Source organism: Notolepis coatsorum (genome assembly GCF_963971535.1).
Source record: "Notolepis coatsorum genome assembly, chromosome: 1".
NCBI classification, from domain to species: Eukaryota; Metazoa; Chordata; class Actinopteri; order Aulopiformes; family Paralepididae; genus Notolepis; species Notolepis coatsorum.
The window spans coordinates 294,966,979-294,987,370 of NC_140165.1; the positions used below are offsets into that span (position 1 = coordinate 294,966,979).

The 20,392-nt window shown below is 41.4% G+C and overlaps 1 protein-coding gene across 1 annotated transcript in view; it reads left to right on the plus strand.

Moving 5' to 3' along the window:
* The window catches only part of LOC311243196 (1,4-alpha-glucan-branching enzyme-like), a 288,129-nt gene that overhangs the window by 34,384 nt on the left and 233,353 nt on the right, over positions 1–20,392 (plus strand). Inside the window, exon 2 of the mRNA XM_084332329.1 lies at positions 6,546–6,715. Coding sequence (XP_084188455.1) covers positions 6,546–6,715 — 170 coding nt within the window. The remainder of the gene's footprint in view (positions 1–6,545; positions 6,716–20,392) is intronic.

A 20,392-nucleotide genomic window follows, 5' to 3' on the forward strand; every position in this document is an offset into this window, starting at 1 on the left:
ATTCTGGAGTAAACATCGCGCAACGCCTGGGTGAAGTGGCTGGCGCGTATAGCATACCCAACAAAAAGTTAGTGCGTTATATGATATTATGTTTGACTGCTGTCTTTTCCCTTTTATTTTCTTCCGAGTGCTTTGTTTACATGTTTACATGAACAGCCACCACTGTAAACAACTTTTTTTTCACCGATAGACTATGCAATGCCGCGCCCCGTAAAATCTATAATAATAAAATTAATTAATAAAAAAACGAACGTTCGAACATCCGTTCGAAAAACCCTGGCGAACGTTCAAACCCTAAAAACAGGGTTCGGGGACAGCCTTAGAGTCTATATATACACATACCTCTTTACCATAGCCTTCTAATTAGGGATGGGTACCGAATTCGGTACTTTTAAAGGTACTTACCGAAACACGTCGGTACTACAGAGTATCTATTCACGTGAGATACAAAAAAAATACAAATGAATAAAAAAAAAAGTTTTACACTTTTTTTTTTTTTTATGTCAACGTTCACACGCACAATATATGCTTACCTAGGATTTGACTTGATTCAACAACAAAGAAAGCAGTCGGGGCAATGGCAAGCCGAAAACGGTCGAAAGTGTGCAACTGCGTCTGCATTTGATCTCGTCTTGTCGATGGTGTAAAATTAATTAGATTTATTACATGGCGTTTTCACATTCGCCGAAATGCTTGCTTGTGATTGGTCAATAGCCCCAGACAGCGGTGAATTATTTTTCGATAACCACCGGTGATTATTGTTTTTCGCAGCTGGAGTAATCAAGCCCCACTGACACACACTGTTTCAGTGCAGCCAATCAGACACACCTGCCGGGCTGCCCGCGATAATAATAATCACTTTATTTTTGGCTGACAGAGCCACAGAACAACTGCGATTTGTCAAATGAATTAGGTATATTGTTAGTAAGTTAGCCATGTAATAAGCGGGATAATGTATAGCTATACTCTGGTCATCATCGCAAAATAATTGACCTTCACTGACGTTTAAAACACCTCGCAGAGGCGGCTCTGTATTTTAAACTCTGTCAATTATTTTGCGACAATGACCTCATAGCTATACATTATCCCTTACATATTGTTAGTAAGTTAGCCATGTAATAAGCGGGATAATGTATAGCTATGCTCGGTCATTGTCGCAAAATAATTGACCTTCACTGTGTTTAGAACACCTCGGCGCGCGCCGTGTCGGTCAATTATATATGACCTCATTGCTATACATTATCCCTTACATATTCATTTATCTTAAAATTTCTATATAAATGCTTCTGAAGGGGTAAAACACTGGTATGGCAGCTATTACTGTACTCTTGTATTACTAGGACATATTTCACATAGTACAGAGGTATTTTAAGAACATTTATTGTGCAAAACTGCAATAGAAAAATGTTAAACCTTTTCTCAAGTTACTTCCATCTCTGAAAAACACTTTTTTCATGAAATACAATAAAGTCAAGCGGCACAAAGTGAAAATAAAAACTACAGCGGGACAGGAGGTTATATAGCGCAATAGCTCTGTGCTCTGCTCTATATTGGGACATTCCCTATCACCTATTGTGATCTTGAAAACTTTCTGCCACAGTGCACCTACACCTGTCCGGCCACACCCACACCCATGTATATAAGCGAGGGGTATGACCGTACTTCTCCTCTTCCCTATCTTTGTGCGTTCGGGTAGTCGCGGGCCGTTCTGTCCCGCGGTCTGCTCACCCTGTGCGTTTGCTGGGTGCCGTTCCCTCTTTCGCACGGTCTGTGTCCTGTTCCCCCCCATCCCTCACTAGGGGGGGTGGGGGGGCCCGGACCCTCCCCCGTGTTCTGATGGTTGTAGGGGACCTCAGCAGGTACATTTGTCGGGCTCTCCGCTCTGCTCCGCTCTTGTGTCCCAATATAGAGCAGAGCGCAGAGCTATTGCGCTATATAACGAAGGTTATCCTATAACCCTAGTTATATGAGTAATAGTGAGCGCTCTCCTCTCACTCACTGAGGGCCCCTATTGGTCTTCCGGATAACGGTCAAGACTAGGGAAGAGCGGAAGTACGGTCACACCCCTCACTTATATACATGGGCGGATGTGGGCGTGGCCGGACAGGTGTAGACCGTGGCAGAACGTTTTCAAGATCACAATAGGTGATAGGGAATGTCCCAATATAGAGCAGAGCGCTCGCTATATAACTAGGGTTATAGGATAACCTTTGTTTCTTTCCCTCAAAACAACTCTGAACACACAACTCCAACATAACTTTAACTTCTTAACCTGCAATGAGTCTCCTGGCCATTTTAGTTTTCATTTGAGGACTGCATACTTTTTTTGCAAACCAAAACAACATACTTTATACTTATAGCACATGCCATGAGCTCTCTTTTGAAAGATGATTCAGAAGTTTCTGATTCCAGAAAAAAAATTCACTTGTAGTGCTAACGTAATAGAGTAACATAGGTCTAAACTTGAGTTGTAGAAGAACTTGTTACTCAAGTTTTTCTGTAGTAGTTAGTAGTCCAGAGGTAGTATGGCTTACAAATCCATACGGACCCATAGCCTGAAGCCTTATGTAGTACATATCCAATTTTCATAAAGATCCATTCACAAATGAGTGATTAGGAGTGATTTTGGTAAACTGTGTACAAAAGAAAAACTCAATTTTCTCTCAGACTTCAATTCATTCTGCCGTTTTTCTCTGCCTGTTTTTTTTTTGTTTTTGTTTTTTAGATTCATACATGCACGTGGGGTATCATTGGAAAGCCACACTCGGATCGGATCTAGATTGACGGAACTACTGCGCCAAGAGTCGGGAGTGGTATTTTGCGCAATACCGTGTACTTTGCACAAGCCGCAAATACCGGCATGTAACTCTAGAACCGCTGAACGGATTTTGTCGCTATCGACAGGCCACAAATAAGCCTTCAATTCGATATATATATATTGTATTACATAATATGCACACCCGAGCCACTAGGGGTCGCCAAAGTGCCAGTGGGCAAATCGTCCTAAAAACATCCCATATGAGGGACGGCGTATGCTAACAGGTTTTAACATTAGTGTACATGTTTGACAACGTAGAGAGAGAGAGCGTGATGTAATAGGTTTGAGTTTGAGCATCCTAAGTTGCCGTAGTTGATGATGTTTTTTGCTTTACATTTTTTCTTTTTTTTTCTTTATGTCAACGTTCACACACACAATATACGCATACCTAGGATTTTACTTGATTCAACAACAAAGCAGTCGGGCCAATGGCAAGCCGAAAACGGTCAAAAGTGTGGTTATTTGAAGTTTGGATTTTTTTTTTTTTTTTTACAACTGAGGTAGGTAGATTAGACTAGGTAGACTAAAGTACAGAAAAAAGGTACCGTTGGGTACCGGTATCGATTCACAGGTCTGCAGGGCAAGGGCATTTTTGCTCATGAAATGCATAGCCATGTGAAAGCCTTCATGACAATGTTGCAATTAATTTCAAGGCAACTAGGCAGCAACAATCTCGAACACATGAAAACCCTGAAAGAAGTCAAACCATCAGCTGATCACCGGCACAGGTACTCATCCATGTTGGGAGCACTGCATGATGAATTTTCAAGGCGTTTTCAAGATTTCAAAAAGGTTGAGGATGAAATGCAGCTGGTTTCCTCTCCCTTTACCTGCAGTGTTGATAGTGTACCCACTGATGTTCAGCTTGAACTCATTGACCTGCAGTCTGATTCACTACTGAAAGAGCACTTTAAGTCAGCATCACTGCTAGAGTTCTACTCTGCTCTCAAGGAAGAGAACTTTCCAAACATGAGGAGACATGCTCAGAAGATGTTGGTTCTCTTTGGATCCACATACATTATGTGAACAGACATTCTCAGTCATGAAGTTTACCAAATCCAGGTACAGATCCTCTCTCACATCTGTCAGCTGTGCTTCGCATCTCCACCTCAGACATTCAACCTGACTTTGATGTACTTGTTAAAGCTCAAAAGAGACTGGATTTCTCACACTGAATGAAAAAAAAGAACTGAATAACACTCAAATGTGGGAATATAACAAGTGAAATGGGACACTTGATCCTTTTCTTTTTTTCTGCACAGTAAAAAAAAAGAACTGAAGAACACTAAAATGTGGAAATATAACAAGTGAAATGGGACACATGATATATATATTTTTGCACAGTTCTGAAAACATTAAATGTTTAATATAGGCATGTAAAGTCAAAAAGGCTACACAACTGGGACACTTTTCTTTACACAGTTCAGTCACATGTCTTGTTTATTTTGGCTACAAAGATGACGTGATGTCTTTAGAAAGCTAAGAAAATCCTTGTTTCAATAGTATATGAAACTCAAAATGCCCTTTGTTATTAATGTGACTTAAAATGAGTTAAATGTTTCACATTTTGTTTATCATTTTGGAAATTCTATTTAGTTAAGAGGACTTTATGTCACTAGTAGAGGACTTTATATAGAGGTAAGACTGCTGATTTTGACTGAAGTTTTACTAAAGTGAATGTTGCATGTTTAACACAAGACAGCAGTGTCCGTATCCTCCATGTTTAACACAAGACAGCAGTGTCTGTATCCTCCATGATTAACACAAGACAGCAGTGTCTGTATCCTCCATGATTAACACAAGACAGCAGTGTCTGTATCCTCCATGATTAACACAAGACAGCAGTGTCTGTATCCTCCATGCTTAACACAAGACATAGCAGTGTCCGTATCCTCCATGTTTAACACAAGACGGCAGTGTATGTATCCTCAATGCTTAACACAAGACATAGCAGTGTCTGTATCCTCCATGCTTAACACAAGGCACAGCTGCTGAGAAATCTTGCTCCCGCCCATCATCTCTAGCCCCAGGGCATTCCCAGGCCAGTCTGAGCTTGGCTGCAGGGCTGTAGGGGAGAGAGCGCACTTAACTCAGCTGGCTGGGAAAGGCTCGCTGCACCGGGGGAATGTGATATGGACATCAGCTGGCTGTGGGAACTTAAGTGAGATAAATTGCTTAGTAGTGACCGTAGTCCATTCTTCCCAATTTTAAAGTAACAAAAATAATACAGTGGAGGATATGCACCATGGTCACATTTCCTGGAGGGACCTGATCCCGTATTAACATTTTCCATAGTCGGACTAGAATGTGAATAGGATGATGGGGTGATGCTGTACATATAATGCAATATTATAGTGAATTCTACTGTATGGCCAAAATGTATAATGTGTACAACTGTACAATTGGTGAACAACAGGGGTGCATATTTGTCTTACCATCAGCAAGTACAGTAGCCTAGTAGAAGGGCAAGAGAACGAGATGGCTGTTTTTACTAGTAGCAAGGAAAAACTAAGGATCAAGTGTAGGGAGAAGGGAAAGTTGTAAGAGGTGGATTTTCAATGTGGATCATGAAATAGTTTATATGCAAACACTTAAAGAAACACACCAACATAATGGGAAATGCGCTTACCGTCTTCTCCAGAGTCAGACAAGAAGATGGATACCAATTTCCTCTCTGTGTGTTCAGTAGAAAGCTATCCGGCTACAAGCTAGCCTAGCTTAACACAAATGAATGGAAGCTGATAAAGACCGGCTAGCCTAGCTGTTGGCCAAAAACATGTATGTTATTTCTGTAATATTTTACAATAATATTTCTATAGTATTGTACAGTCAATAATATTGCTCAGTTTCAAATTCATCAAGATCATTAAGGAGTCTCTCCTTAAAGGGGAACTATCTTATAAATGGCCTTTTCAGTGTTTAGCATTGTTTCCTAGCTATGTGGACTTATATTAATAAGATGATCTATGTCTCTAATTCTCATATTGGCGCATTCTTCCAATTCTCCTCTCACAATATTCACCCTCACTGAACTGAGTCATCTGAAAATGTGCTGATTTGTGATGTCAGAGAGACTCGGCTGCATGAGACTCACACACACTCCACACAGTTCCCACCGTGGTTGGAGCCCAGGCTCAAAACGGCTTAAGATCTTGAGGTAGAAAAATGCTGTTTTTGAGGACTTGATTAGAAATACAAAACAATGAATTAAAAAAAAAATAAAAAATTACAGAGGTGTTCCATAAACTCACAGGAATTGTGTAAAAGTGCCCAAATAGTGAAAGAAATAGTAAAATAGTTCCCCTTTAAGCCGAACGCCGGAGAGAAAAGACTTGTGATGTAGTCATGAGGCAGATCCTAGAGTAGTAGAACCTAGGAGTAGGACACTATGAAGGTACCCACTGTGATTTTTACCAGGATATGGGTACATTTTCTGATTCAGAGCTGTAAGCCCTACTTTTAAATAAACTCATTTGAATGCGATAGCTCAAACAAAAAATCACTAGACCCTACAAATCTGGTGACTAATTCGGTGTCAACAGACTAAAAAAAACTCCAAAGTAAAAAGTATTGACGCTCTTGATTTCCATCTCGGAGAGACAACTTGTCTGTGTGTGTGTGGATCTTGTGATATCCAAGATCATTCGAACGCCACCTTGTACATTCCGTTTCGGGGTCGATTTCTCCCCCCTTTCATGTATTTTTTTCTCCATCTTCTTTTTTGAAGATATGGGCTGCTGCAGAAGCAGCTCGCCTTCCTGGAGGAGACAGAAGGCGGATATGACCAGTTCACACGCGGCTACAGAAGCTTCGGTGTCCAGCGGCTGCCTGACGACAGCCTGTTCTTCCAGGAGTGGGCCCCCGCTGCAGAGGCGCTCTTCCTCACGGGGGAATTCAGTAAGTAGTCCGCTCACATGCCTGAGGAACACCGTCTGCTCCACACCATTACTGTATGTCACCGTAATGTAGGAGCTGCCCTCTCCCAGTTGATTAGTCCACTAATCTCTCATTAGGGTCTTGGTCTACTAAGGATTTCTTCTGTTGCTGTTTTTATTGTTGATTTTAGGCTTTCTTTTTTTTTATGCTCAGTGAGTTTTTATCATAAGCTTATGTCTGATATCGCAGTCATATTCACAACTATGATTTTGTGTTAACGATATACACCATTAGGATTTCGAGGGACCGACGAGACTCGACCACGCGCACTGAGTGCAATCTCTTGGAATAAGCACCTGTGGTAGTGGTTTGAGTCTACATGCAAACTAAATGACGTGTACATTCCATGAGATTTTTGTGCGTGGTTGAGTCTACATGGTACTCACTTCAAATAAGCGAAAACTAGGTCCGAAGATGTCCTTCATGCAGGTTGTATTTATTTGCACAATTATGATTTTATTATTACAATTATGCACTACTACCTGTGACTGCTATCCTTTGTTGACTTGTTGTCGTATAGTCAGTCTGTCTAAAGAGAAGACTGCTCACTCTATCTGCCACTATCTTCACAACAGGGGACTAATGAGACCCCTCCTGTATCTTTTTGAACGGGGAGTTATCTGTGTCTGAATCTGTCATACATTACATAACAAACACGCATACATGCGATGGGAGGTGCAGAGAACATTTAGTCAGCGACTCAGTGCATGTGTGTGTGTTCCTGTGGGTCGCCCATCGCATGTGTGTGGGTGTGTGACAAATTAATATTACTTATATAATAATAAAAAAAAAAATTACTTACCAATTTGGGCTTTAGCATTGAGCTAGCATGACTCGGTGAACTGCATTATTTAGCTGATTAGCATTGAGCTAGCGATTTTGCACATTTGACAGTGAGACGGCACAATATTGATGAAACTCACAAATCTTTTTTCCTAGATTGCGAGATATGACGTGTTATATGCATTATGCCCAAATCGTTCGGGTTGCTCGCCTGAAACTCCAAATATTTCCAAATCAAAGGTATATATATGTGTCTTCACAAAATTCATGAAGGGGGGGGGGTTGTTTTACCTCGAAACTGCGATCGTTACCAAAAGCATGTTTTAGGTCCGGTAAAATACGACACTGATCTGTACAAAAGCATGTTTTAGGTTAAAAAAATACCAGCAGGTTACCTAAAATAGACCTTACCTCAGTCAGAAGGTACTCCAAAATGAATAAATCCCAGTCGTCCCATCGCGATTGCAATTACTCGTGTATATTGGGCATGGCTATCATACGGGAAACGATAGGTTTGAGGCATCAAATCTCCGACCGATTGCTATGTCCTGATCCACTTTGAGGGGGAAGCAGCCGGAGGTAACTCGGTACTCTAAGACAACTGATATCCCCTGTTCAAAAGGTAGGCGATACTGCCACCTGGCGGGATTCGATCGCCATTGCAATTTTAACGTAGGCAGCTCTGCCAGGGAGACACAGGCAGCTCCGAGCGAGTGTTTAGAATGGGGGTCAAAGGAAAAAGATCAAACGATCTAAAAATGAGAACTCGTTTTTGGCGCCCAATGAGTTTCCATGCACTCGCAAAAAATAAAGTTTCCACAGGTTTTTCCAGCAATCTTGCAATAACACCAAACATCTGATTGGTTATTGATGCAGCGAGCTGTTGTTTTTAGTTTCACATCAGAAGACTAAGACCGCCACGCGTTCCTCGTCAAACAGTACACATGGTGTGTAAAACCACCTGCCAATCAGAGGCTGGGAGATATTCTTTATTATTATGAAAAATGTATTTGCTTAAAGCTGCTGGTGCCTCTGGGGGTGTGTGGAAAAGCTTTGTCACATGTACATGGAGAGATAGAGCTTGCTCTATTTCTGCTGGGCAGGTAAACTCACTCTCGCTAATTTCTCCAAAGTCGCCCACTGCAGCTTTAATTTGGTCAAAAAGGAAACATTTTGTGATAAAGAAATGCCTTTTTTCCACTCCACTTAGACCAGTTCCTACGCATGCCTAGTCCTTAGTTACCACGGCAACCACTCACTGCACGATTCCCAGCTTTTTAGCAGAGATGGTGATTAATTATAAAAAGAGACCGGTACCGGACCGCAAATGACATCACGTCATAAATCATTCTCTCTAGACTGTCTGACATAATTATAGTTTTTTTTTTTCAAACTTATTCAAGAGTAAACATCCTAACCATGTCACAACAGCAGTCGTAGTGTATATTTTCAGCAATACGTTTGTTTACCAAAAGGTTAAAGTGTTAGTGAGATTAGTTAGTGTTGTTTTGATCACGGAGATCCGCCATTTTGAATTAGCAGCCGTCGCTTAACTCATTCACGGCCAATCACGTAATATTACGTGTTTGCTCGCCAACCGTTGGGCGCCAAACGCGTAATATTACGTTTTTAGATCCTTTGAACTTTTTCCTCTAAAAATCATCATCCGGGTCATTCTAGCCATCCCTGGGTCGTTTGTATAAATTGGAATTGCAATGCCGACCGAATATCACCAGGTGGCAGTATCATCTGTCTGAACTGGAATTGCATTGGCATACATGGTTACCTTTTTAATTTTTTTTCCGTAGGAGCTCCTCCTCCTGCTTAAACAGAGATGCACATTGATCGTCTCGAAATTCCGTTGCCTAAGAGTATTTTACCATTGAAACGTGTATAGACGTATACACTGGTAATCGCGATGGCGATGCGATCACTTGGAATTATTCTTTTTGGAATACCTTCTGGCTACCGAACCTGAAACGTGTTTTTCTAACGATCACAGTTCTGTGTTTCACCGGACGTAAAACATGCTCGGCAAACACGATCACAGTTTTGAGTTAAAACGACCCCCCCCCCCCCCCCCCCCCCCCCCCCTTGATGATTTTGTGAATTTACAGATGTACATGGTATATACCTTTTTGATTTGGGGTTTCAGGGAATCAACCAGAACGATTCAGGCTTATTGCACATACGTTTTATCTCATAATCTATGAAAAAAGACTGGATTATCTTGGAAATGTGCAATGTTTAGCATGTAATAAACTACAGTGTGTAGAAACAAAAATAAATGTCCCATGTTGCACTACAAGTAGCGTCTGTCAAATGAGCCACACCATTGTCTCCACAGCTATAATACAGAACACACACACAGCCCTGTAGGGATGGGTACCTTTCACATTTGAACCGATACCGGTACCTGTGAATCGATACCGGTACCCAACGGTACCTTTTTTCGGTACTTTAGTCTCAAGAAATTTTATTTACCTACCTCAGTCGTAAAAAAAATAATCTAAACTTCAAATAACTACAATTTCGACAGTTTTCGGCTTGTCATTGCTCCGACTGCTTTGTTGTTGAATCAAGTAAAATCCTAGGTAAGCATATATTGTGCGTGTGAACGTTGACATGAAAAAAAAAAAGTAAATTTTTTTTTTAATTTTTTTTTTTAATTTCTTTTCCGGTTTCTCACTTGATTCGATACTCGGTAGTACCGACGTGTATCGGTTCGTTACCTCAAAAGTACCGAATTCGGTACCCATCCCTACAGCCCTGCAAACATAGTGAAACACCTTGGAAATGTCTCCAGGTAGTCTTTGGTCTTCCTTTTCTTCTTTTCCCTTCTGGTGCCCAAGTCATTGCTATGTTGCAGTCGTTGTTGTGATTTTGCCTCAGTATGTGTCCTATCTTCCATCTTCGCCACTTCACTTCCTTGCTCAACAGCTTCATGTCGGCTCTTTCTAGTAGCTCTACGGTGCTGATGCGGTCTTGTCACTGGATTCTGAGGATTTTTCTGAGGCATCTGTTATGGAACACGTCGACTGATTTGTTGTCTCCCTTGTTCATCTTCCATGTTTCACATCCATACAGTCGGAGACTGGCACAACCAGTGTTTTGTACAATCTCAGCTTTGTTCTTCTTGAGATGCTGTTGGAGTACCAGATCTTTTTGAGTTTGATGAATGCACCTCTTGCTTTGGAGAGTCTGTTCTTTAGGTCGTTCATACCTCCTCCCTCTTTACAGACTGTGGCTCCCAAGTATGTGAATTGGTCTACATCCTCAATCTCTTGGTCGTTGATGTTGATTTTGTCATGGTTTCTTGCATTAATTCTCATGGTTTTTGTCTTTCCGGTGTTAATCTTGAGTCCCACCCATCTGGCTTCTCTCTCCATTCTTGTCGTTTTTTCCTGGATTTGGTGTTTGGTAGAGGAGAGTATTATGCTACATCATCTGCAAAATCCAGATAGTCAAGTTTTGATGTCAACTTCCATCTAATTCCATTCTCACCTTGTCCAACTGTTATTCTCATTATCCAATCCATGATCATTAAGAATAAAAAACCTGACATGTTGCATCCTTGTTTGACACCACTGTTGATGTTAAACCACTTGCATAATCCTTGGTCTTCTACTGCACACTGGAAGTCTTCATAGAATATTTTCACTATCTGGACAATCTTCTCTGGGATTCCATATTTCTTCATAATTAACCATAGGCTTTCATGGTGGACTGACGCCTGGTGATACTAAATCCAAATTGAACTCTGCCATTGGAAAGAGTAGATTTGGCCCGATCCATAGCTGTGCAAGTTGGCTATAATAAGGTCATTTATAGACCTCATATTCTATAATAATATTTCAAATGGCATGGGTCCGGATGGCAGAATTCAGTACTGTATCTACAAAACCTTTTGTTTAATCATCTTCCCTTTATTAATTTCCTTAGATTTTTTGTACACGTGATCTCAAGAAGGTACTGAACGAGCTCAGTGGCAGTTATGTCTGGTAATTTTTAGCATGGTGTTATTCACTGTCAAAGATGCAAAGAAAATCATAATTCATATTCTCCTTTTTGTTTCATCACAATTTAAGCAAGCCTAGTAATAGACACATTCACTGAGTTCCCTAGATACCAAGAACATGCTAATGGACCTTGTATAAGTGGAGCAATCTTCCATTTACTTAGGTATGTATTTTAGGCGGATTTTCAGAAAATAGGGCTTCAGGCTTAAGAGGTCAAGAGAGATTGCCCCCGTCTTTAACATATTTCATGTTCAAGTATGTTTTGGTAGATCTCAGCCTACCTTTCACACTGCCATTCTACTAACTACAAGCTATTCAAATGAGCAATTTCTTTACACAGTGTAGCAAAAATAATAATGACACAGTGGTTTTCAGAAGGCTTCAGAGTTACAACCTTCAAGTCTTGTGGAGTATTTCCCACCCCTTTTTAACATCAATGGCGTTGAAGTTTGAATGACATTTAGTAAGGTAAGCTGATGTCAGCTAAAACACACCCCGATACACCTACATTTGTTAAAAACAGGGCAATCTTGAGTAATCTCCAGTAGAAGTAAAACAATTTTACTGGTACGGTCCTCTAATTAATGTCTCTGAATGTATTTGTTTAGTAGCAAGTAGTTTATTTGTTGCTGCCATCTTTAGTGTTACAGATTTCTCCATTTAATAACTACTAGTGCTCCATCTCCTCATTATACTAACCGCCTCAGTCAGTCCTTCGTACCAGCGGCCATCAGTCTCTACAACAGTGGGCAGGGACCGCTGCCAGCAGCCGGAGAACTAACGGCAGTAGAACTGGAGAACTACTAGGAATGTCTGATCACTAAGTGTGTCTGACTCTCACCTAAACTGCACGGACTACAATGTATAAAGTATGATGTATATCATGCCAGGAGGATACCTTATGTATACTGCACCTGTGTATACTTTACTTACTCATAGTATATATTCTATTCAGTGTTATTGACCATATTTATTGTAACATAACTGATGGGGCATACAGTCCCTCATCTGCACATTTTGATAACGGTTTACTTGCTCATATTCTTATATTCAGAGTTAATTATATTGTTTACACTGCTTATTTTTATCTTTACTATAGTTTATTGCCTATATTTACATCTTCTAGCATGCCTGTACCTGTACCTGTAACCCCTCCCCCTGTTGCTATGATGCCTGAATTTCCCCAAGGGGATCAATAAAGGAATATCTTATCTTATCTTGCATACAGTCGTGTCTCTGGTGTAGGGTGTCCCCAGCCTAAGTCAAGGGAGGGTCATAGGATACAGATAGTAGTACATACAGTAATAGTCCTGCAAATGAATGCAAGCTGCATGATTAAGTATATCTTTAAATATTAAAGGGATCTACGCCCAATTTAAGAATTCATACATGTTATTCCTTGGGTGTACGTCTCTCCTTAATCCAAATAACTAGAGTGCTGAGACTTGTGATGTCATCTGGAATCTGGAGCTGCTCCATAAACAAATTAGTTGGGGAATTTGTTATATGTGAAATATGTAGATGTAACACTGAGAACACTCAGGGCAATGCTCTGTGTATACAGATTCATGTTCTGTTCCAGACAATGCTACCATAGAATAAAGCTGATTTAGGTATACAAACTCAAACAAACACATTTTGGGTCTTCAAAATCAGTATCTCATTCATTGTTTAATTTTTTTTTTTTTTTATATTGTAAACCAGTAGCAGAGCAGTAGCTTTTACTGTTCTGTGTTCAGTGGCTCCTACAGTATCAAGATGTACAGTCTTCCATTCAATGACGCGGTTCCATACTTTATACCTGATCACATCACAAGTTTGAGTCTTACTTCTCTGGTTTCTGACTTAATGAGAGAGACAAATATTGATTGAACTTTCCTGGGCCATGGAAATAACACATTTTGAAGTATTAATTTGGGTGCTGTTCCCCTTTCCAAAAATAAATAGAAATAATATATTCTCCAGTGAAAGCCTGTCGTTAGCCATGTATAGTGCATTGTCTTTTTATTGTTAGCGTTCTAAAAAGTCCTGTAGTGTGTCTCCAGCATGAGTTGATTCAGTCAAGACGGCTCTACTGTAATGCATAACGATGATTCCCAAAGGTAACTTTTGAGTTATATTGCTACTTGCCTGCAAAACTCTCTATAAACATATACTGTACATGTTAGTATATGTTTGAAGAGGAATGTTTTAGATGGTGACATGCACCACTTTCCACAATCCAGTTCCAAAGTAAAAAACACAACAAAAATGTATAGGAAAATAACCAAAATGGAAAATAACCTTCAAAAGAGACTTTACGTGAAATTACCTTCTGTGTCGGGACCAACGGGAATAGAGATTTCATTGCAAACCTTAAGGTTGCATATCTTCACGGTGAGTTGAATAAGATATTTGAAGTTTCTGTTTGCTTGAACACAAAAAGGCCAAAAGAAACCGGGAGCGAAGTGGAGAACGCCGCCGTGAAAAGGTTTATCAGTCCGTTTGATCAGACGTCTTGGGAGCAGGAGACGTTGTAAATATTGATTACACAGGATAAACTTGCATACTGAGGGGGTTTCTTTTGACTGTGGGAATGTTTGTTAATATTTTAGTAGTTATTTCATCAGCCCCTAAAAAGTAGTTCCAAGAGCGCGCCCTGTCTGTTTGCGCTGGACTGGAGTCCCCCTGGTCTCCACTTTCCAAGGTAATTTCGGGTTTGTGAATCTCGACTGTTGTTTTTCTTCTGAGTTTCTGGGGTTCTTTTTCTTTATCATTATCACGGCGCTATAGGGAGGTGTAGTCTGACGTCACTTTAGTTCCCCACGCGGTCCATGTATTATCGGCTATTGTATTAATTCTGCCTCATGAACATTGGCAAGCTTTCCATTTTGCACAAAATGACTTCCTTTCTATCACTAACATTATTGTTTAAGCATTTTTGTTTGAAATAAAATCATAGGTTATTATTATTATTATTCTTTTTTTATCTTTTTCCTCTTTCTGTTTTTCTCCCATCCCAATGTTAGTCGTTATGCCAATTCCCAATCCCCTTCCTGGTCGGTGCGCACTCTACCCCCCCCTACCGTCGGTCCGGGAGGGTGGAGACTATCGCATGCTTCCTCCGACACATCCCCAGCCCGCGTCTATACCAAAGGTAGCCGCATTTCTGGCAGACGTTTCTGGTCATGTGACATGTGCGCCCAATAGCATGACGAGCTGTGTCTTTGCCCATTTCCACGTCAAACAGCCTGCAAACTACCTGGCGTTCTATCGCCATGCTCTAAGACAAACTCTAACCTTAACCAACTTCGAAAGAGTGCCTAAGCTTAACCGTCGAAAGAACTTGCCTAACCTTAACCAACTTCGAAGATTGCCTAAGCTTAACCAATGTAGAACCTGGTTAATCAGAGAGCGTCTGCCAGAAATGCGGCTACCTTTGGTATAGACGCCGCTTCTTTTCACCTGGCAGCGCGGACTCTCACTGGGAGAGTGTAACGTGTGGAAGGTCACACTACCTCTCTTAGATCCTTCCCTTGCTGTGCAGGCGCCCCGACCGAACTGTAGGAGTCTCTGTTTACAACGACCAGGACCCACCCTCGCCGGTTTTCCCACCCTCTAACACCGCCAATTGTGTTAGTATGGACGGCCGGCCAACCCGGAAGCACCACAGCTGGATTCGATCCCACTGTCTCTGTGGTGGTAGACAGACGCTTAGTCCGCTGCACTACCCGGCCGCCCCTCGTAATTATTTTATGATTAATTGCAAATTGTGTCATGTTGAGCTATAGATTGTGGATGAATACACACAGAAAGGTACACCATGCCAATGTTCATGCTTTATTTGTTTTAAACAAGACGATTAAAAAATGTATCCATTGGAAATACATTGCAATTTCAAGCAAGGTGGACCGGCCGGAAACCACAATGACTTAACCACTACACCTCCCTATAGCGGGGGGCTTGTCGGTTTGCTTTAAAGTTTACGTTTATTTGCACATATAAATAAAAATCCAATGCAAATAAGAACAAGTTCAAACATTGTGCATTGCAACATTGAAGTTAGAAGCCAAAAATGTGTTATGAAGATACCTCCACTTAATATCAATATTCATACAGGAAACATAAGGACAATGATTATGCAATCAAGGTTTCACATCCAAACACACAGTACAATTTTCATTGACATTGGTTGCAAGATAAGATGCATTACAATGAATTCATGAAGTGTTAAGTTTTATATTATATTTGCTAAATAGGGTCCTTTTTAAGACGTTTAAAAAAAAATAATAACGTAGATGTTTACTGTAGTGATGGATTGTTCCAAATAGATGGTCCTCTGTATTTTTATGTGTATTGGTTAAAGGTGCTGCACGTGGTGTTTCTTTGTTAAAAAAGAAGTGTTAAATTACTCTATATTCCAACAGCCATCACATAATATATTATATAGTGTTTGGTCAGTAACATGGGTCTCTCAGTCCCTCCGCTCTGCAGTAAACAGAAAATAAATGTACTGGGGATACCCACTTTATCCAATCAGGAGAGAGAAACTTAGATATATTTGCTTATTTCAAGAAATCTTGCCAAGCCAAATTTGCTGGCCGATTATTTTACTTGTTGCTTAAAACTAGCTTTTATTATAATTTTTTTTGATCCACTTTTTCTCATTTTTCTCCCATCCCAATTTTGTGTTTCCAATTTTCCCCTCCCCTGTCTTGAACCTTGCTCGACTATGCCCCCCACTGGTCGGTTGTAGGCAGGATAGAAGCCTTGCATCACGTGTCCCCTCCGGTACACGAGGAGGCAGCTTGTCACATCTTTTCACCTGCCAGCGTGGACTCTCATTGGCGAGGTGTAACGCATGGGAGGCTCACACTACCCCCGCCACTTCCTGTCTCTGCTGTGCAGGCGTCCCCCAACCGACCTGTAGGAGTCGCTGTCCACAACGTCCAAATTACCACCCATCGACTTCCACCCGCTGGCTCTGCCAATTGAGCCAGTATGACGGCCGGCCCAAGCCGGAGGCAATGCTGACACCCGGATTCGAGACCGGAGTCTCTTGCATTGGTGACGAGCGCAATCTCTGCTGCGCCACCCAGCCGCAAACTAGCTTTTATTTCTTATTTTTGTCAGACCATTTTTGCAGTGTGGAGTTCTCTCTCCTGATAGGATAAAGTGGGAAGGGATACCAGAAAATGTATTTTCTGTTTACTGCAGAGCAAATAAACAATATCAATTGTTACTGACCAAAACACTGTGGCTGTCGGAATGTAGAGCTATTACTTTAACATGTAGACCACTTATTTTAGCAAAGAAAAAAACACAATATGGAAGATGAAAGGGTGACATAAGAGTGAACGTCTGAGGAAAGCTTAAAGAAGCTTTCTTACTTGCTTTGATCGAATGTGTTTGCTTTCAGGTACAATGTTACAAAGGGTCAGATTAAACCGAATATATATATTTATTACTTGAGATATATTGTATAGTATTTGTATATCGTCTGATATCCCTTGTATATTCTTTGTACATATACACGGAATATCCCTTTACCTAGTACAGGCCAGACCATAATATTCGTTCTCCTATTGGACAGCGATCCCCTAGGCGCCACGGCCATGCCCCCAATGTCTAGTTCAAAGTCACCGCTAAGACATGCCTGAACATGCCCGGTTCTGCGCAGTAATATGAGACAGAAATAAGGCTGGTACTAGATTGTTCACCTTACGTATAAATACGTTGCAGGTGGATACAGCAGTTAGTTACCCGAAACGTGTTACCGTAACAAGTTGAAGCCTCACACCACGATACAACGTGCTGTGAAGTGGGCCCGTTTTTGCCCCGAAATAGAGCCTTGAGACCGCGTGCGAATTGATAGCTGAAGTGTCAGAGTTTAACGCTGTATCGTCGAGTTCGACCTATTCTATTATTAAGTAATAGTCTATTATGTATAGTGTATCGTGCGGCTACCGTTCTACAGTGACCAGCATTACCAACGTTTCATCGTACCGAGCTAGTGTGCTTATCCAGGCTGGGCGGCCTAACCTTGTGCCGTCATCCGAGGAGCCCTAGACGAGAACAGTGTGGATATGTACACTGGATAACCTACACCGACGACTACAGAGCCCTTTTCGGCTGGATTATAATGCTTTGGTCCTGTGGCTGTTGGAGCAGAGAATCGTCTACACCCACTACCGTGTGGGATTTACCCTGTGAGGAGCACCGTCGAGCCCGCCTCTAGGACTCTGAGGCTGGCTAGCTTTCCTCCATGCGGCACTGCACGCCGGAGAGTAGCTGTTGCTTTGTCTACGGATCAAGGGATTGTTGCACTGTCTCCTGTACCTGGAGTCTCCTTGTTCCTCGTTGATCCAGACTTTTGCTACCGACAGATCCTCTCCCCTGCTGGCTTACAACCGGAGGGAACCCCCTTAGTGTCTCCGGCTGACCTACTAGTGTGCCATATGTAATTCTTATGCTACAGGTGGTGTTAGTTATCCCCTTCGTGATGTGCTCACGGACTTACGCTCTTGACCTATTCATGCACATTCTTCGCCTTACAAGCGCAACTCTCAATCTTAATAAATGTAAGATAATCTTGGTGCTCTTCTAATAAATATTATTATAAACAGTACTTTCTTGTTAAGCCGTGTTATTGTGTGGGTGTTCATCTCATATACATGTGTACTGTATGGCCAGTAGTAATGTACATAACTCAGTAGTGGTTTAATGATACCATACTTATTCAATACAGTCAGGGAATTGTACCCCTCAGTTACATACAATAAACATGTTTATTTTCAAGAAATGTATACAACTTACTTAAATCTGTGGGGAAAATCTCTTTGTGCTAAATCTCATTTTACACACTGAATTTTAGATTAATAATTTTTCACTACCACACTACAGATGGTTAACCTTTCACTACCACACTACAAATGGTTAACACGTTCACTACCACACTACACAGGGTTAACGCGTTCACTACCACACTGCAAAGGGTTCATGCGTTCACTACCACACTACATAAGGTTAACCCTTTCACTACCACACTACATACAGTAAGGTTAACCCTTTCACTACCACACTACATAATGTTAACCCTTTCACTACTGTTACAAAGGATCAGATTAAACCGAATATATATATTTATTGATTGATATATATTGCATAGTATTTGTATATCGTTTTGATATCCCTTGTATATTCCTTGTACATATACACGGAATATCCCTTTAGCCTAGTACAGACCATAATATTTCATTCTCCTATTGGACAGCGGTCCACAGGCGCCAGGGCCATGCCTCCAGAGTCAGGTTCAAAGCCACCGTCAAGACATGTCTGTACATGCACGGCCTTGCCCAAGAATACGAGACAGAAATGAGGTTGGCACTAGATTGTTCGCCGTGCATATAAATATGGCGCAGGTGAATACAGAAGCGCTTAGGAACTAAAGTTGAAGCCTCACCCACGATACTCCGTGCGGTGAAGTATGGCCTGTTTGGCCCCAAAGAGAGCATTGAGACCGCGTGCGAATTAATAACTGAAGTGTCAGAGTTTGGCGCTATACCGTCGAGTGCGACATATTTCTATTAAGTCAGTAATAGTCTATTTGTGTATAGTGTATCGTGCGGCTAAAGTTCTACAGTGACCAGCATCACCAACGCTTCCTCGTACCAGCTAGAGTGCTTATCCAGGCTGGGCTGCTTTCATGGCGCTTTCACCCGAGGAGACCTAGACGAGGATCGTGTGGACATGTACACTGGATTAATCTACCCGACGACTGCATAGCCATTTACGGCTGGATTATATTTGTTTTGGTCCTGTGATTTATGGAGCGGAGAATCGCAGACGCCTACACGTGTGTGGGATTTACCCTGTGAGGAGCCACGTCGAGTCTGCGCCTCAGAGAGCCTGAGGCAGGCTAGCTTTCTTCACTGTGGAGCTACAGTCTACGGAGAACAGCTGTATTCGTCTGTGGATCAAGAGACTATTGCACCGTCTCCTGTACTTGGAGTCTCCTTAGTCATCGTTGACCAGACTCTCTACTACCGACAGATCCTCTACCCCTGCTGGCTTACAACCGGGGGGACCCTTCAGTATCTCCCGCTATATATCACCAGTGCACCATAGATATAATTCCCTAAGATTCAGGTCGTATAATTACCTCCTGCGTAACCAGAGAATGGACATTCATTATTGATTTGCCTACGCACATTCCTTTGCCTTACAAGAGCATTCAAAGTATAATAGAGAAGTATATTATGTACCTTTTGCTGCAATAAATACTTAATTATAACTTTGTGTGGAACCGATTTATTGTGGGAAGTGTTCATCATATTTATATATCATGTACTGTATGGCCAGTAATTAAAGTACATAAAGCGGTAGTGGTTTAATGATACCATACTTATCAATACAGTCAGGGAATTGTACCCCTCAGTTACAACTACCACACTACAAGTTAACACGTTCACTACCACACTACAGAAGGTTAACCTTTCACTACCACACTACAAGTTAACACGTTCACTACCACACTACAGAAGGTTAACCTTCACTACCACACTACATATGGTTAACCCTTTCACTACCACACTACAAAGGGTTAACCCATTCACTACCCCACTACAGAAGGTTAACCTTTCACTACCACACTACGGTTAACAGTCTGTAGTGTGGTAGTGAAAGGTTAACCGTCTGTAGTGTGGTAGTGAAAGGTTAACCCTCTGTAGTGTGGTATTGAAAGGGTTAAACTTAAAGTGTAGGTATAGCCACTCATTTTCAGAATTCATGTTATTCATATGGTCTAGGAGCAGTCTCTTCGCTAGAATTAAAACGTATGCCATCAAGATGTATAATC